Source organism: Lampetra fluviatilis, chromosome 34 (assembly GCF_964198595.1).
Source record: "Lampetra fluviatilis chromosome 34, kcLamFluv1.1, whole genome shotgun sequence".
NCBI classification, from domain to species: domain Eukaryota; kingdom Metazoa; phylum Chordata; class Hyperoartia; order Petromyzontiformes; family Petromyzontidae; genus Lampetra; species Lampetra fluviatilis.
The window spans coordinates 7,593,907-7,611,997 of NC_136308.1; the positions used below are offsets into that span (position 1 = coordinate 7,593,907).

The window sequence follows — 18,091 nt, forward strand, 5'->3', positions numbered from 1 at the left end:
CCTCTCTCTCACTACCACCTCCATCCTCCTCCAAAAAATACAGAGATTCCCCCCCCCGTAAAGACTTAACGGGCTGTTGGACCAAGCGCTGTTAGCCAGCTCCTATGAAGGCCGGCACAGCACCCGGCAGCCTTTGTCCCCCCAGTGCTGTCGTTTGCACACCACTCCAGGCTGAGTTGACGTAGGGGAAGCCCAGAAGTTGCTCAAACATTTTCTACCGTCATTGGTCATGAGTGACAATCGAACTCGGATCGCCGTGTTCACAGTGCAGTGCCCTAACCACGACAATACCAGTCCCCCACCTCCTGCAAACACACGTAGACACATGCGTATATGTGATTTATTTTACCCAGTTGAGAGCCAGTTGAGACATATACCCTCTGGCACATCCGAGCCCCACTGACACGAGGTCTTCATTGTCTAGATGGTTTTCCACCAGCTATTTGCCAAGTCGAGCCAGAACTGGACCGTGAAACTTTGGTTCACCTGGCATCAGTATCTGTCCCGGGGGCCAAGCAGGGCCAGGGAAGGATTTAAGAACTTTCATCGCATGTTACATGTTCGTCTTGCGTTGCATCGACAGGCTCCTTGTTCGTCGTGTGTGACATTATAAACACAGATTGGATCCTGCAGAAGTAAAACAACATGGTCTTTGAGAATAGGTTTTCCCCTTTTTTTTGGCAACAAAACAGGTGTTGAGATGTTAAAACACCAAACTGAAACCTCTTACAACGAATCATGTCTGCATTAACCACAATACTTTTGGTCAGAATGCAAAAAAAACATACTCTGATAATATATGCTGACAGGCAGCGTGAGAGGGATAGATAGAGAGAGACGCACCGCCACGTGGCAATCCGGAGCCCCGCTCCCGAGTGGCCCCCCTCCTCTGTTCGTTCTCGTTCTGACCCCGTGTCATTCGTCTCCACCCCTATTTAATACCCGGGTCACGTGGTACGTTTCCACCAATCCTGGTTAGCCTCCATGGAATATTCCAGGCTCCCTCGTAAGCTCCCGGGACCACGCCCCTGACTCATCTCCCCATTGGCTGTGGCCAAAGCCAGCAGAACCAATCCTCTACTTACAGCTGTCACCTTTCCATTACGTCAGGGCCACGCCCCTAGGCTTCCCCCCATTGGCTATAGACCAGGACCGGCAGAGCCAATCATCATGACGAGTTGTGATACGTCAGTGAGCCAGATATATCCTCACATTACACAAGCAAAACCACCATAGATAAGGAGGATGGGTTTCCCTGCAACTTGCCCTGCGTTTGCCCAGGTGTCGGAGGGTCTCTCACTGAGCATCCCCATGCCTGGCCACGCGGTGGGCTCGTCGCCGGAGGCTGAGGAGCAGGCGCGCAGGGACACGGCGGTGCTGGAGAGGCTCGTGAGCGAGCACGACATCGTCTTCCTGCTCATGGACACGCGGGAGAGTCGCTGGCTGCCGACTGTGCTGGCCGCGAGCAAGCACAAGGTGCGTGCCCACCCCCACGCATGCTAAACTATTTTGAAACTATTTTTGTATTTTACCAGGTAAAGCCCATTGAGCCGTGTAGCTCTTTTTCAGAAGCGACCTGGCTGTCACAAACGATAGCTCAATGAAGTGGTTTATGTGGAAAATTTTCGCAACCAAATGCTCTAAAGGCATGTTGATTCTAAATGTGGAGGAAATAACCGGAGGACTTGGAGAAAAATCCACCCGACCACGGAAAGAGCACGCAAACTCCAAATATACAGGCATCAGGGTCGAGATCGCACCCACGACCTCCTGTATACCAGGCGAGGTAGTTAACATCTCGCCACAGTGGCGCCACACACCCACCATCGCGGGCAGGGAGTCCCATGTCCACCAGCTCTTAGATTAGACGTGTCCGCTATGCTTGGTTAAATTCACATCTCCTCCATAAAGTAATTTGTTGAATTTCCAACATTTGGGGTCCACGAATATGTTAAACAATTTTTTTTTATCCGGTTGTATAGTCTCATTTTACGTGTTATCCTATCTCATTCGTACAGTTTTGTTTGCTTCATTAGATTGAAGGTAAATGGAAAGGTGCAGCCCTGCAATTGCCTCACCACACCGCTGCATGCCGGAGAGCGAGCCTCCGCTGGAGGGAGCTGTGGAGAATCACTCCGGAGAGGGTATTTGGCCTACTCTTCCATGCTGCTCAGATGTCTCTGAAGAGATAGGAGTACCCGCACTTTACCTCGCCAGACGTGACCTGCTGAACGACTATTTATATAAAAAAAAATTTGATTGAAGTAACATGGTTCCGCTTCACAGGTTTTCAACTCATTAGTACATTTTTGTTCATTTCGTTAGCTTGTATGCATAAGCAATGAAATAATCAACATACTCTCATAACTTGGGATTAACTCTTCTCATATGCACGCTTCGAGGTATGTATTGTGGATGTAAGTATCTAGTTTAATCCAACAATTGGCGCATTGTCAATTACACGCCTCATGCCTCGTGTACAGCTACCCGTCTCTTCATCCTTGGCGATTCCACGTGTCTTTCCGCTGTGTCGAGCCGTTGAAATAAGTCAACTGTGCCTCTGCACCTGCTCGCCCTGTCAAGACAACTTGTTGTGTCTATGCCTTCCTCCGTCTTGACGTTTGTTTTTAAAACAAGCCACGATGTCTCTATTACAAATGACGATATCCAATTATGCTTCTTCCAATCTCCCCGCACAAAGTTTTCTTCTTTGATGGCAGTTTTGAGGGAAACTAAAAAGCAAAAATGCACACTATGAAGTTATAAAGTTACCGCTTTCGTCAACGTGGACAATAAATAACTGGTTAATTAAAAATAACAGCGATTTGTTTTTACAATTGCTGAGAGGAAATAATGATCGTCACATTCTGTTGAAATTTCAACATTTCTGTGAAATAAATAGAATCAACTTTGCAATGTTGTTTTGTACCTTGTTAAAAATGTCATTCGTAACCAATATTTTATTCTCGCCTTCAAAAATATATATGAAGTCATAATTAGTCAAAACTCAAATAGTAAAAACCTCAAAATATTTCCCCCCCCCTCTTTTTTTGACGATATAAGAACACAAACAAGAAAATAAATTCATGTGATTGTTTTTTTATATGAACCCATTCCATCAAAGCAAACCGAATGAACCTTTACTGTGTTGTAAATGTCCTTGTTCACAACGTCCCATGCGCAAGGGCGGAACTAGAAACTTGTTTTAAATGTATCCTACTTGAATATTATTTTAAAATATATATTCAATAAAATAACACATTTTCAGAGACTCAAGTTGAGGGGGAGGGTGGACAATCACCCTCATCACCCCCCTCACCCTCCATGAATCCACAGCTCTCGTCTGCATTCTACATAATCGTCACAGGACCGTGATGGGCGACTTGGAGAGGCCTTCACCCATTAGTCGATCGACCCTTTCCAATGACGATAACGGTGGCGGTGTCGTCGGCTTTCGTGTGCCGTAGCTGGTGATCAACGCTGCCCTTGGCTTCGACACGTTCGTGGTGATGAGGCACGGCCTGAAGGCAGCCAGGGAGGACCCGGGAGACGCACTCGGGAGTCTCGGCGCTGCCGCTGCCGCCGCCGCCACCACCACCTCCTCGCTCTTCTCGGACATCCCCGGCCACCGGCTCGGCTGCTACTTCTGTAACGACGTGGTGGCACCTGGAGACGTGAGAGGCTCTCTCGTGAAGCGAGAACGCGACGGGGATGAGTATCGAAATTAAAAGAGCTTTACAGCTCATCGGATTGCTCCGGTGTAAATCAATATTCTGATTCTGATATTTAAAAAAAATATTCGGTTAGAACGCGTGAATATAATTGTGCTGATAACCCGGCACCTGACACAGGCAATTGGTAAGGTTTGTTACATAAACAAAGCACCGTTTTCATTCCGTGATAGCTCTGCTCTTTAATAATGACGCCAATATCAAGTGTACGACGTTATTAATTGTTGTCATCGTTATTGTTGTCATTCCTGTTGTTATTATTATTATCCGCGAGCAGTCGACGAGAGACCGTACCCTGGACCAGCAGTGCACGGTGAGCCGCCCGGGCCTGGCCATGATGGCCGGAGCTCTCGCTGTGGAGCTCATGGTGTCCGTACTGCAGCACCCAGAGAGGTACGCCCTTGCGCTGCGGCTGGTCAGCCCGGCTCGGCCCGACAGCGTTCTTCACGGGAGAATACGCGATACAGCGGTGCATTTCACGACATGACCGTCATCGTAATGTCCCTCCCATCATTATCTCTTTTCCCATGTTCCCATAATGTATGTGTTTGCATGTTGAACTTCTTCCGCGCCGTACGTATCCAAACTGTGCTGTTCGAAGGTGCAGGGGAAGGACAACAAACTAAACACAACCTCGCTCAATACAACAAACGTATTAACTCACATCGCATACTCTTACAGTAGTCCTGGTCCTTGCTGTCCGCTTGGCAATCTTAGACCTTTGGGCCCGACGATTATAGTGATAGCGGTTTTCGGTTACTTTGTATGTTCACGTATCTTGCAATGATTTGTTTGTGCTTTGTTGCACGTTATGTGCAAATAAATACTTGCTTCCAAGTCATTCTGCTGCAGTTCACGCAACATAAACCTCCCGTAAGTCGTCAAATCATTGTAACTTTACAATCTGTAACACTTATAATGATACACTCTGCCAAAAATGTATGGCGTCATATAACCACCATGCAGAATCAGAATCACGATCTTTATCTAGACTGGAGAAAACAGATGTCCAGTAGCACAATTACTCCACAAATCTTTTAAAATGCATTAACTTAACGAGCATAAGTTTTATATTTTTGATTATTATTGTGTTATTTCATTATTATTAACGCAAACTATGGGGTTTTTGTAGCCAATACTACGTACGATCCAAATTAGTTTTGTGTCAGGCCACGTATTTATTTTGACAATTCTTGTCGTTAACTCTCCGCCAACCAAAAAATGTTACCGCCTTCACGCAGATATTGTTGTTACTCCGTATTATTTACACGTGGCCGGTGCATTGGTCACATTCTGACCGATGCAGCTCCTCCTAATCGATCACCCTGAGACTTTTTGTTCCCGAATTCAACAACATACAACGACATTCCGCTCAGACTGCTTTGAGATACTTCCGGTAATTCTCCCAGAAATGCATTTGCTAATATTTGATGCATATTTTGTGGGGAAATAAAACGTTTGAATCGATCAACGGTCATCACGTCATAATGACACTTAACAAATTGGGCGGTCCAATTATGTTACATCGTACGACATGATAATTGGTTTTGTTACCCTTCTATCTGGCAACAAAACTGACACCTTTTTTTTTACAAGGAGTCATGTTTGCATAGACCACAATACCTGCAGCCATAATGCAAACAAAAAACATAACTCTGATAATGCAAAAAACATAACACAACATAACTCTGATAATGCATATATTATCAAAGTTATGTTTTTTGTTGTTTGCATTATGGCTGCAGGTATTGTGGTCTATGCAAACATGACTCCTTATAAAAAAAAAGTGTCAGTTTTGTTGCCAGATAGAAGGGTAAAAACCAATTATAATATTTTTTACTGGCAAATGAGGTTACAATGGTGTAAATCGTACGACATGTCTTTCGGTGTCGCCGCAGCGTGCGAGTTCTTGTGACGACCCTTCCCCTCCCCTCCGTCTCCGCGCCATCGCCCAGCCCTCGTGCATCTGAGCCTTTCACGTCAGTCCACCTGGGAAGGGACGTGAGTCGCTAATTGATCTCCGTGCCATTACAGGGGCTACGCCTCGGCCAGTGTGGGAGATGACCGCATGAACGAGCCCCCGACGCCGCTGGGTTTGATCCCACACCAGGTGCTGCTCGTGTCTGCTTGGCTTGCTGTGTGACGTGCGCACGCATACGTACATATGTCGAACTTCTTCCGCACCGTATGTAGCCAACTGTGCTAATCGGAGTTGCGCACGTACATACGTGTGTATACGTACGTGCAATAGAAATTGGTGGGGAGCGGTGGTGTCGCGGTTAGCGCGCTGCGCTATGAACCCAACGACCCGGGTTCGATTCCCGTTCACGGCCAATACCAGTGACAATTATCTGAACCGGTTCTGGGCCTCCCCTAGGTCCACTCAGCCTTAAATGAGTACCTGGTACGGTGTGTAAACATCGCCACTGGGGAGACAAAGGCGGTCGGGCGTGGTGCTGGCCACCCACCCCCTCGTGTACCGTTGTGGCCTTCATAGGTGCTCGCTAACAGGACTTGCCCCTACAGTCTGTTAAGGCTATACGGGGGATCTTTTTGTTATCTTTGTGCACACACACATCAATGACCTATGTTTACTGTGCATTCATTGATAACACTGCCATGTAAAGTTATAAAATGAACCAAAGGGAGCCCGATCAGCTCTCGGAAGCTGTACAGGTCTTCGAATTTACCGCGTGTTGTTCAGCACGATGTCTGACGTTTCGCTTCATGCGCTGGGAGCGTTAGTTCCTGAAGAAGCTCTCGGCTTCAGTTCATAAAGAAGCTCCGATCACGTAAAGCGAAACATCGGACGTAACTCTGAACAACGCAGTACAGTTATCTCTCTGTCTCGCTGCTGCCTGTCAGTCTGTCACATTTGCTAAAATGTATTTGATGGTGGCCGAAGACATGAGGACCACAATGCAGTTCTCCAGTACCTCTCGGTGGCTTTTGCACAATGCACACGGCTGAGTGCTTTTTGCACACGTAACTGTGTGTTGCTTGGAACGCGGTACGAGTTCATGAGCCTTGACCAGATGTTTCACGTGTCGGTACCACCTGAAGTAGCACTTCAGCGGTTCCAATGTCGTTGGGACCAATAACAATGAAGTTTGGGATTACCATTTGAAATCAGTGGGTTATTAAATAATCGACTCTTATTAGCCACGTATATAAAGTGTAATTGCTAAAGTTTTGCGACCTTTTACGTGGTACCAATATCTACTCTGGTCCAAGGACCATCTATACATATATAGTTGACCAATGTTATCCATAACGCAGGTTGTTTTGGGTTAGATCTATAGTAAGCACAAGCCTCCGGTAAATCATATGACTTATGCGTAGCCACCACTACTCTGGATTTCTCCCCTGTCCCCGCCCCCTGTGAAAACAAATCTGCTTGTACCTTCTGCCTCTCCCTCCCATCACCGTCTCATCCCCGACACATTGGCCCAGTCATTCCTTTTCCCCCACCTCCCCCTTGCGTCTGGCATTCCTTCTTTCTTCCTGTTGCTCATCTTGAACCGTGCCCCTCTTTTTCTTGTGGACTTCCGTCCCAGCATTCCTTTCACTACTCCTCTTCCCCGTGGTGGTGTGTCACGGAATGGCAAGGATTTCATGCGAACCGAATCGGGGCGGTGTTGTTTCTACACCAGGTGGCGATGTCGACCACAACCAAGACAGAGACGAAGCACTGTACAAGGGGCGTCTGTCTTTTGTCAATACTTTGGCTGCTTTACAACAACAAAAAAACATGTGCACGCAAATGCGTGCACACCCATGGCGATTGTATATAAATACACAAGAGGCAGCTAAGAGTGTGGCAAAGAGAATGCGTCAGAATTGTACGTGCAGTTTTTCTTTTTCACTGCACTGTAGTCCCAAGTGTGGTAACATGAACATGTTGATATCTGAAAGAAAAAAACAACTAAAAGCTTCACGATGGTTTGGTCAAAACTTTTTCGTCTTTTGTTTTCTCAACAATTATATTTGGCAATATAAATTCAGGGATATTGGTGGTGCAGTGGATAGCACCCAACGCTTTCAAGCCATAAACCTGAGTTCGATTCCTGGCCACAGCTAACACCAGTGGTATCTAAACCAGCAACTCCTGGGCGGTTACCCCCCCATCACCAAAACGCACCGAGCAGCGTGGTGAGGTAAGGCCAAAATAACCCTCGTGGCCAGCACAAGGCTTCGTCTTGCTGTGGATTGTCATGCCACTGAATTATGTTATTAACTTAATATATCGATGAAACAAGTATATGGGAACAGAGTGAAATATTGAAATGTATTCACCGTTGCTTGTGATGTCACTTAACCTCCCTCCCATGGTTCTCTTGCACCAGGGACTTGGGAGGTCTCAACAGGTATCTCCTCTGGTCAAACAAAGTCAACGAATGTATGAGCTTGTAGTGACGCGTCGCTGACATTAACACAGTGCGATACAAAGGACACAGCACAATGTTTGGATCACCGTTGCTCTCTGTATCTCGTTTCCAGATTCGTGGTTTTCTGTCCAGATTTGACCACGTGCTCCCTGCCAGCCTGGCCTTTGATAAATGCACTGCCTGTTCAGCTACAGTAAGTAAATCTGGGCTTAGAGAAAGAAAAAGACACTCACACGAGCACGACAGCGACTTTCGCTGCCGGTGCACATTTTCACTTAGTGGGTTTTTTTTTACTTATGAAATCTTTGACAAAGTGTAAAACCAGACGAAAAAAACTGTTCCTATAAATGAAAAAACTGCGCTGTTTAACATACAGATGTTTTTTAATTGTACTTAATGGACATTTTATTACCGTCATTTCCGTTTTTATAATTAGCATCGTTTCTCCCTGGCCATCTCTGCCGCCTCCAAAAAAGTAACGCGCAAAAAATTTAGGCTGCGCCCACTGCCGATGCATCGAATCGGACCCTGCGAGTCTCCGTTCATTTCCCTGCGCGGGTGTATTTGCAAGGCACCCGGAAAAGCAGGTGGTCCCATTTGTCCCACGCGATAATCTGGGTTACTTTGGTGTTATTCTATCACTAGAACCACGGCCAGCATCGATGTTCTTCTGCTCCTATTCACGGCGCTCTGCGCGACTGCGAGACTATTCCCGATAGGGCGTTTGAATGTTCCCTATATTTTGTCCCTGGGCCCCGTTGGCGAAAGGGATGCTGCTGTTGTGTAATGGTTAGCCCACTGGACTTGTTATTCGGATGCGTGGCAATTTAAACAATGGGACACTTTCTTAAATCCTCCCCGCTTCTGCCCACACAGCAGTATTAATGGGCTCACCACAGTTGTATGCATGTATGTTGAACTTCTTTTGCGCTGTACGTAGCCAACCGTGCTCATCAGAGGTGCTACGGCTCAACAATTAAATTTCTATTTAAAGCTTTCGTGACTGCAGGGATTCACATTCTTGGTTCTTTCGGTAAAGTCACATAGAAGGGAAAAAACAAAATAATAAAAATTAAACAATAAAATTCTCACCACGTTTTAATTGCAACACAAGCAATCATCATCAGGTGTGAAAACCACCGCCACCTTTTTCAAATTTTCTTGCTGTGGTTTTCACACCTGATGATGATTGTTTGTGTTGCAATCGAAACGTCGTGATAATTTTATTGTTTTATTTTTATTATTTAGTTTTTTCCCTTCTACGTGACTTTACCGAAAGAATCAAGAATATGGCTCAACAATTAGTTTGAGCGGCAGGTTGCGTGTGCTGGGATAGAGTGTGGGTACTTTCACATATTTTCAGATGCCTGGCCAGTGTAGAAAGTAGGTCAAAATACACTGGAGGTGCTGTCTAGAGCCACATCTAGAGGTGGAGGCCCTGCCACCAGCAATAGTGTGAGAAAGCCATTGCAGTGTGGCACCTTTACTTCGGGAGAAAGTACCTATCTTCATCTCTCCATGGACACGATAAAGGTTTAATCCCAAACATTCAATGTGAAAACATCGGAGCATCGGGTCGTCCGGGTTGTTTGACCTTACTTCACACTGATCAGTGAGGGAGAGATTAGAACGGCAGTGGATTTGGCTGCACTGACCTCTGCTGCCCGTAATAACTACTGCACCTGTTTTTTTGGGGTATCAGTGGTCACCCATCCAAGCACTTTCTAGGCTCAACACTGCTTAGCTTCCAAAGTCTGAAGACTGGCCATACTCGGGGTGAATTGGATCATAGGAACATGTCGAGGATGTGTTTTGCGACTTTCGGTTTTAATCCAAACAATCAAAAAATCGAGCCTAGGTACAACATTTTAAATGATACAAAAACATGCCTTGACAGAAAGTGACGTCCCTTTACGTGCCATCGCAGGAACTGAAGTCACTTTCAGGCCATCTCTTCTGTGGTTTTCTCGCCAAAATGACGTGGTGACATCAGGTGATGTCACCACGGTTAACGCGGAGACATTTTAAACTGGCACGTCACAAAAACACTTCCAGTACACGAATAAAATCCCAAATTGTCATGCAAAAATACAAAGCCTTTAAATCTGAAACTGATCCCTTATACGTGCAAGTGTAACTTTTGAGCCATGCTGTGCGTACATTCGTGCCTTTCGCCGGGTGTTCAGTGGCTGTGTTATAGAGTAGGCATTTCCATTGAGTGGCAATTGTATCATTACACGTGGGCAGAACCAGGGGGATAGCTTGAGGGGAATAAGGTCTCTGTTGTGCGTGGGCAGGTGTGTGCTGTACAGGGGAGCGTGCTGTGAATTTAGTGGGGGGGGGTTCGAGGGTGGGGAATCCCATTCACTTTAAGTTACAAAACTCGCATTTCGTGGACCTTTTTGTATTATTGTGTACAATCTCTCGAGTGACAATGTCTGGCTTTGTGCCTAGCGGTAATGCGCTGATAATGTTCAACTGGCACTACCCTGTGCGGGCATTATTTTCCTTTTACAAAACAAGCCGTTGCACTATTAGGGGTGGACTAGTGGCGCCACGGTTAGCACACCGCGCGGCGATGTTCACCCCGGCAACCTGGTTTCGATTGCAGTGCACGGCTATCATCGGTGACGAGTGCTATATGAACCGTGGGGTGACCTCGACCCAGCTTTAGATTGAGAAATAAATATATTCTCTATTTTCATAATTATCGCTACACTGTCATCGAATTTAGTTGTTGTTGCGCTTGGTTTTGTTATCATAGGTGATGAGCACAGGCCCAAAGGCGCGTATGCCAAGCAAGCAAACAGCGCTGCTGAAGGATTCATACATAAGAGTTTAAAACTAAGACTACAAAAATATACACGTTTTATTTTTACCAGGTAAGACCCACTGAGCTACATAGCTCTTTTTCAGAAGCGACCACAAATGATAGCTTAACGAAGTGGCTTATCATGTGGAAATATATAGTAGCCAAATACTCTAAACGATGTTTCTAAATGTCGAGTGAAAAATAGAAGGACCCAGAGAAAAATCCATGCCACCACGGGGAGAATATCAAAACCCCAAATATAAAACAGGTGTCAGGGTCAGGATGGAACCCACGACCTCCTGCATACCAGGCGAGGGAGTTAACATCTTCGCCACCGTGACGAGGTGTTAACACACCTCCTAAATCGAGCAAGGCAGTAAGAACTTGGAAAAGGGGACAATGGGTGAGAATGTCAAGGTTGAGCAGGAAGCAGAAAGAGGAGAAGTCTTGTGACCTGCGGCGTGGTAGTTGAACACAGTGTGGTTGAGATCAAACAGTCCACGTGGTTTACCGAGTCTACAATATGGGTGGAGGAATCAAAGAGTACAGTTTACAGGAAAGAGTAACCATGGCAGTAGCGATAGAGGGGTGATAATGATGCGATGAGCCAGTGACTGGCTAAAGAGGAAACGTATTTAAAAAAATAAATCTTAGCTCAGCTTGCCATGAAATTAGTATCTGTTGCTGCTGCCACTGGATCCGGTTATGATCCGCAGAGGTTTTACCCTGGCCACACAACCTGTCGGTACGCCAATAAATAAACGCTCCCTGGTACCATCTGTTATAGAGACTATAAATACACGGGGCTATTTTTCGTCCACCACGACCACCTCCCACACCCCCTGAGAATTAGCACCCTCATTATTCAAGTGCTGGTGCACCCAACCTTACAGTAAGGCAGTCGCATGGATAGCTGGGTGGCTAATTTGAGGAGTGCGCCGAGAAATCCGTGGGTGTGCACGTGGAAGTGGTTTGCGCCCCTCCGTGCCGAAGAGAGCAATCGATGGATGCCCGCGTTGGCCTCGCTTTAGCAACTGTACGTGTGGGCAGCGATCAAAGCGACCGACTTGAGGAGAGTCATGTGCCTGGTGCGTACCAGCTGTAGCATTGCGGCCACAGCTCCTTGTCGGGGCTCTTCCAAGAAGGGGCAGGAAACAAATCCTATAACAACAGCAACAAAAATTTCGATTTAAAGCTTTCGTGACTGCAGGGATTCATATTCTTGGTTCTTTCGGTAAAGTCACGTAGAAGGGAAATAATAAAACAATAACATTCTCACGACGTTTCGATTGCAACACAAGCAATCGTCATCAGGTGTGAAAACCACAGCAAGAAAATGTAAAAAAGTGGCGGTTTTTTCAAATATTCTTGCTGTGGTTTTCACACCTGATGATGTTTTTTTGTGTTGCAATCGAAACGTCGTGAGAATTGTGTTGTTTTATTTTTATTATTTTATTATTTCCCTTCTACGTGACTTTACCGAAAGCAACAACACAGTTTATGTTGCGTCTAAATGGCAATTTACGTGAATTTGAAAAAGCTACATTAGGGTAGATTGTGGCAGGGTGGCTGGATGGTAATTGGTGATTGCGATCGGAGTTGGGTAACGTGGTAGACATAATTGGAGGGAAACTCCGTGACATGGCTCCTGGATAAAGCAATTGTATCCATAGAGCCAACAGCGACGTATGTATGTTGAACTTAGTTGGGACTGTACGTAGTGAACCGTGGTAATCGAAGGTTGCAGGGGAAGGACAACAAACTACTGTAAACACAAAAAAGCAGTTCTCAAGAAATTCGTTTTCCATCTAGATTTAAAAGTGCACTGCTCCGGTGACTTGCTAATATCAGAAGGAAGAGCGTTCCAGATGGCCGCAGAAGCGCATCTGAAAGCGCACGGCGTAGTGACTGTCTTTGTCCGATGGTTAGCCAAATGCCGCCGCTGCGAGAATGACCGGATTTTGCATGAACCACGGGGACAGCCAGGGCACCCTCCTCTTGGAGATCCAGGGGCTGTGACGAGTCCAAGGGGCATCCTTGGGGGGGGGGGGGGTGAGCAGGGAAACTTTATCCCTTCTTCAATGCGTTCCTGGGCAAGGTTGCAATGAAAAATCAAGCCCTTGGTACGTTTTGCCCAAATTCTCCGTATGGTTGCAGCACGCCGTAACGTGGACAGCACCCGACCAGTGTGTTTTCGCGCAAATTAAATGCGGAGTATTTTTCACGAGCACAAGGGCATTAATTAAAACCAGATGGGCTCTGGCGCTATTGCTGCGGTGCTCCCGGGAGCGCGCCTTCAGCGTCGCGAAACGACTGCGCGTATCGTTTACAACGCCCGCGCACACTATTGCCGTGTGCACATTGTGTGCACAATCCTGCACACTTTTAGGTGCTATAAAGGCACACTGTATGTATTTGCATTGTTCGCTGCTTTGCATGCGCAACTTAAGTGGGCCACGTGTGGGCGTTTTAAATAGCGCCCCTGCCGCAAAACTTTGGATGGATGATGGATAAGGGGCATAACTTTGATGGCAATGGAAGTACCAAATTTAAGATGTTCCATTATGCTCCGCCACATGACAAGAGAGACAAGACTCCAACCCAAGTAAAACAAACATCGGTGGACACGTTTTAATAAAGCTGCACTTATAATCCTTTTGCCGTAATACCCGGTGGGTTTTGGGCTTAATACACAATGAGCCTGGGGTCTTTTTACAAAAAACCTCCCCCCACAGCCCCCCCCTAGAGCTGGCGCTGGGAGACTGGTCACACTGTATGGAGTTGGCGCTAGTTTTGGCAGTGATATTGGCGTCCACTGCCGACCTCCCCATGAGACCAAGAAACTCCACTCGAGTTCCACGGGGCGCCTTTTTGGTGAAGGGACAGCAGCCGCTTAGTGAAACGCTGTCTTCACCAGAGAGATGCTTGCGGAAGGAAAAAATATATATTGACGAGTGAAGTCTGACCGCTTACTAAATGGCAGATTGTTTCTGCAGAGATCTACCGTTGAATGCTTTTTGTACGTGACAAAAAGCATTCTACGGTGTGACGTGAACTGCGCGTATTTACACACGCGCGCGCACTTGCGGGTGTGCGTGTGTGTGCGCAGTTTGTATTTTTCAGTTATTAGTTGATGAAAATCATAACTGCTGCAAGTGTGTTGGTTGGATAGGTCAGTTGTTTTAAAGGGCGCTTTAGAAAAAGCAAAACATTTTTATTTGTATTTCATCCCAAATATTCGCGTTGCTCGTAAATTAAATATTTTCTTAATTGAGTCAATTTGGCTAACGAAAAAAACACGCGCACAGCGTACGTATACAAAAATATATATATTGGTGTGCACGTGGAATTGGAACCTGCCCTGTTTTGCCAAAAAGTGGGAGAGTTTCTGTGATGGCTGAGAAGTGACGCACACGTAAACCCGCACCACGTGCCGCACCGTGAATAATTGTAAGGGCCCCGATTGCAGCTGTGTTGCACGTGGCTCGGAATAAATCACAACCCCATCTTTGGCTTTCGGTGTTCTTTTCTATTTTTGCAGTGAAATATTTATAACGAAAAAAAATCGTACGTATACATTACGCATTTATGGAAATGCGAATTTTAACGCGTAGACTTTCGCGTGATAAATATGCGATGAGTTGGGCAATGGGGGCTTAAAAAAATAAGGTAACGCATTTATACCAAAATATCCCTGATTGCACATGATCTTTGGAGTCAAAGCAGCGTTGAGCCTTGTTAATACATGGATGAGAGACTACCTAGGAATGCTAGGTTGTCATAGATTCGGGTGCCAAGGTGGTCTGTCGTTAGTTATTCAGCAATAAACAGTTTTAAATCTATATTCCTAGGTTTTTTTCGGTAAAGTCACGTAGGTAAAAAATTTAAATTAATAAATGTAAAATAAAAATAAAATAAAAATCACGACGTTTCGGAGGCAGGCAACACAAGCTTCCGTATTCAGGTGGAACCGTCACAGCACGATTTTATTTTACTTTTATTAATTAAAATTTTTTACCTACATGGTGACTTTACCGAAAAAACCTAAGAATATGAATCCTTGCAGTCACGAAAGCTTCAAATCTAGAAGTTTTAAATCTATTTACGCAGGGCTATTTGAGTGTCATCCCCTCGTACGTATGGTTTTCTCCTGGCACCTTGTTCCCCCTCCCCACAGTGCCACGCTCTCACTCGTAGAATTTCCTCAACATCCCATGTGGAACTCGACTAAAAAAAGTGGCTGTGAGAATCTTTCAATCCTCGGTGGAAGGAGCATGGTTATGTTAGAAGAAAACTGCTTGCACTGGCATTTTTGTTGATATGACTTTCACAGGAAACTCGGCATTATTCTGTCCCCTGGAGCCGACTTTCATTGCACGCGGTGGAATGCGTATCTGCCTTCGTTATTCACAGGAATGCGTGTTTAATCATACTTGCGGTATATCATCCGAAACTGACAACGCTGCATTTGGTTTTTAGCCAACGGCAAAACAAAAAGTAACGATGTCTATCAAAGCCACATTTTTATTTCATTTACTTTCCTTTATGCAGCTTTACAATACCATGGTATACATTTTTTTTTATATAAAATAATAATGTTGACCCAAGCCCCCTTTTTTTCTTTTGAAAAAATCAAGGAGAGAGAGGGCCCCCCCCCCCTCCTCTCTTCCTGACGAAAAAAAAGCACAATCGGCGAGGGGCCTCCTTCAATAATGTGGGGCAGTTGAGCGTTAATTCCGCTCCGGCCTTTGTTACATTAAGTGCCGGACCACCCAGACACTGCATCAGCGTGGGGCTTCCACCCCACACGACGCGGCGGCGTTCGCCCGTAACAATGTCCCGCCCGCTCACCCGCTCGCTCGCTCCCCCGTTCATCCGCTCGCTCGCCCACTCGCTCGCCCTTGCGCTTTCTGCGTTTTCCGCCAGGTGCTGGAGCACTACGAGCGGGAAGGGTTTGCGTTCCTCCGCCAGGTCTTCGACTCGTCGCACTCCTTCCTTGAGGACCTCACCGGCCTCACGCAGCTGCACCAGGAGACGCAAGCGGCCGAGGTATGTATGTTCCGTATGTAGGTTGAATTTCTTTTGCACCGTACATAGCCAAGCGCGCTAATCGGAGGTGCGGGGAAAGGACAACAAACTACATACAAAAAGCAGTTCGAAAGAAATGAGTTTTCAATCTCGATTTCAAAGTGCACAACTCTAGCGGCTTCCTAATATCGGAAGGAAGAACGTTCCAGACGGCCGCAAGAAGCGCATCTGAAAGCGCATGATTGCGGTAACCCGTCTTTGTTATCTGCCCAGCAAAGAGCCGCTGCAAGGACGGCCGGAGTTCGCGTTGGGTGAGGCGGTCCATCGCGCTCGCCTAACGCTCTTCCGCGTCATGCCTGGCTGGACGTGCCTGACGTTCTTTCCGCAGCCCCCCACCCCCTGGTCCTTGGCTTCGTAGTTGTTCTACCAGCGCCAATTTTCTTTTGAGATGTGTCGTCGGCAAGCGAGTCACTTTGCCCCATCAGATGTCTGGGCTGGGACCGCGTGAGACGACAGCTGCCGTTTATGGTTCATCGATTCAAAGTTCTAATGTGATGCTCCACATATCTTTCGACTAGTGCGGCCCAGTTTTCAGATGGCTGGCAGCGTGTGGCACCTCCCTTCCACACTTCTCTCTGCTTCCTGCCAGTCTCGCCATGTTAATTTGCAACTATAAATGTTTTCGATTTCAAACGATTTTCGACAAAATTACTTAAAATTTCGTTTAATTTGTGATCAGAAATTAGCTGAAAACTCGTAAGCGTGTACAAAGGAATATTTGAGTTCGGGGTTTAGGATTAAGTTGTTGTACCCTGTCAACAGTTTCGTTTATTTTTTGTCCTTTTCTCAATTTCATTTTCATTGTGGCATAGGCCTCATTGTTCTGAGACAAAGTGTCCTTTCTGAACTCCCAGAGCTTTGCATCACACCGTATTATAAAATGGCCCATGAAAGCAGATGTCACCAAACTACTTCTGAGATTCCTCGATGGGCCCTTTTTGTTTATCCACACACACATGGGGACAGTGCACTTTCCCACATATCCTGCTATGAAGAAATGTTCATGACAGGACAGTCAAAATTAGATATTTTTTCCCATTCAAAGCTGGAATTTAGCCAAATTAAGTAAAAAAAATAATGTGTTGTTTTGTTATGGAGCATATCATGACCGGACTGATACCAACAACTCGGTAAACATGAGAGCCCCGGTTTAATCACGGTCAGTTGGTTGAAACCCAAATTCGAACGCAGGATTTGAGCATGTTGGCTCAGCGGTTTGACCTCTGAGCCACCCACCCACATCTCTTGTTTATCATTTTAATCTCGCAGTAGCCTCTAATGGACGATTGTTTAGGAGCACAAGTGTGGATGTGGGTGACAGCAGGGCGCAAGGGCAAGGCGTAGGTCTCGAGGGCGTGTTGGGGGCATAATGGCACATGTCAAGGCTATGAGATGGTCCATCTGGGCCTGGTGGCCCAGCGGAAGTGATCGCAGCTCACAGTCACAAGCTTGCAAAATCACATTATTTGGGAGGTTGACTCAGCCCATCATCCCTCCTGGGGTCGATACGACAAGTATGACTTTGTTGGAGAAGTCAACAGTGGTTGTCCTGTGGGTCGACTCACCGCTGCTATACGAATGTGGAATTTCCATTGCTGGCCCAGGGTTGTAAACAGGAGATGAACACAGCCACAATGCTCATTTCAACAAACCATCACTTAGACTTATCTGAGTGCGAAGATAGATGCAGCTCTGGCGATAAGTGCTCGGAAAAACGGCTGCCCTTCATTCTCGCAGGATCTTTTGGCTGGCCATCGAACAAAGACGATAACTGGATCGCACACTTTTAGGTGGGCTTCTATGGCCATCTGGAACGCTCCTCCCGATATTGGGAAGCCACTGGGGCAGTGCACTTTTAAATCTAGATTGAAAACTCTATTGTTCAAAACTGTTTTTTGTGTTGTGTTTGTTGTCCATATCGCGCACTTCCAAGTTGCATAGTTGGCCTTGTACGGTACGAAAGAAATTCAGCATACAAACATACATGCACTTGACAGCAGGGCATTTGCTCTGGCCAAGACTATGTCCAGCCCAGCCAGCTAGCCTGCCCATGTGCACAGCCCATCCCCTGC

At 46.3% G+C, this 18,091-nt stretch overlaps 1 protein-coding gene across 3 annotated transcripts in view; it reads left to right on the top strand.

Annotated features, from left to right (window-relative positions):
- ATG7 (autophagy related 7) overlaps positions 1 to 18,091 on the top strand; it is a 43,275-nt gene that overhangs the window by 14,473 nt on the left and 10,711 nt on the right. For all 3 annotated transcript variants that reach the window (XM_078872439.1, XM_078872436.1, XM_078872438.1), the window contains exons 13-18: positions 1,282 to 1,476; positions 3,468 to 3,674; positions 4,009 to 4,124; positions 5,766 to 5,841; positions 8,232 to 8,312; positions 15,858 to 15,980. In XM_078872439.1, the coding sequence (XP_078728565.1) occupies positions 1,282 to 1,476; positions 3,468 to 3,674; positions 4,009 to 4,124; positions 5,766 to 5,841; positions 8,232 to 8,312; positions 15,858 to 15,980 (798 nt within the window). The remainder of the gene's footprint in view (positions 1 to 1,281; positions 1,477 to 3,467; positions 3,675 to 4,008; positions 4,125 to 5,765; positions 5,842 to 8,231; positions 8,313 to 15,857; positions 15,981 to 18,091) is intronic.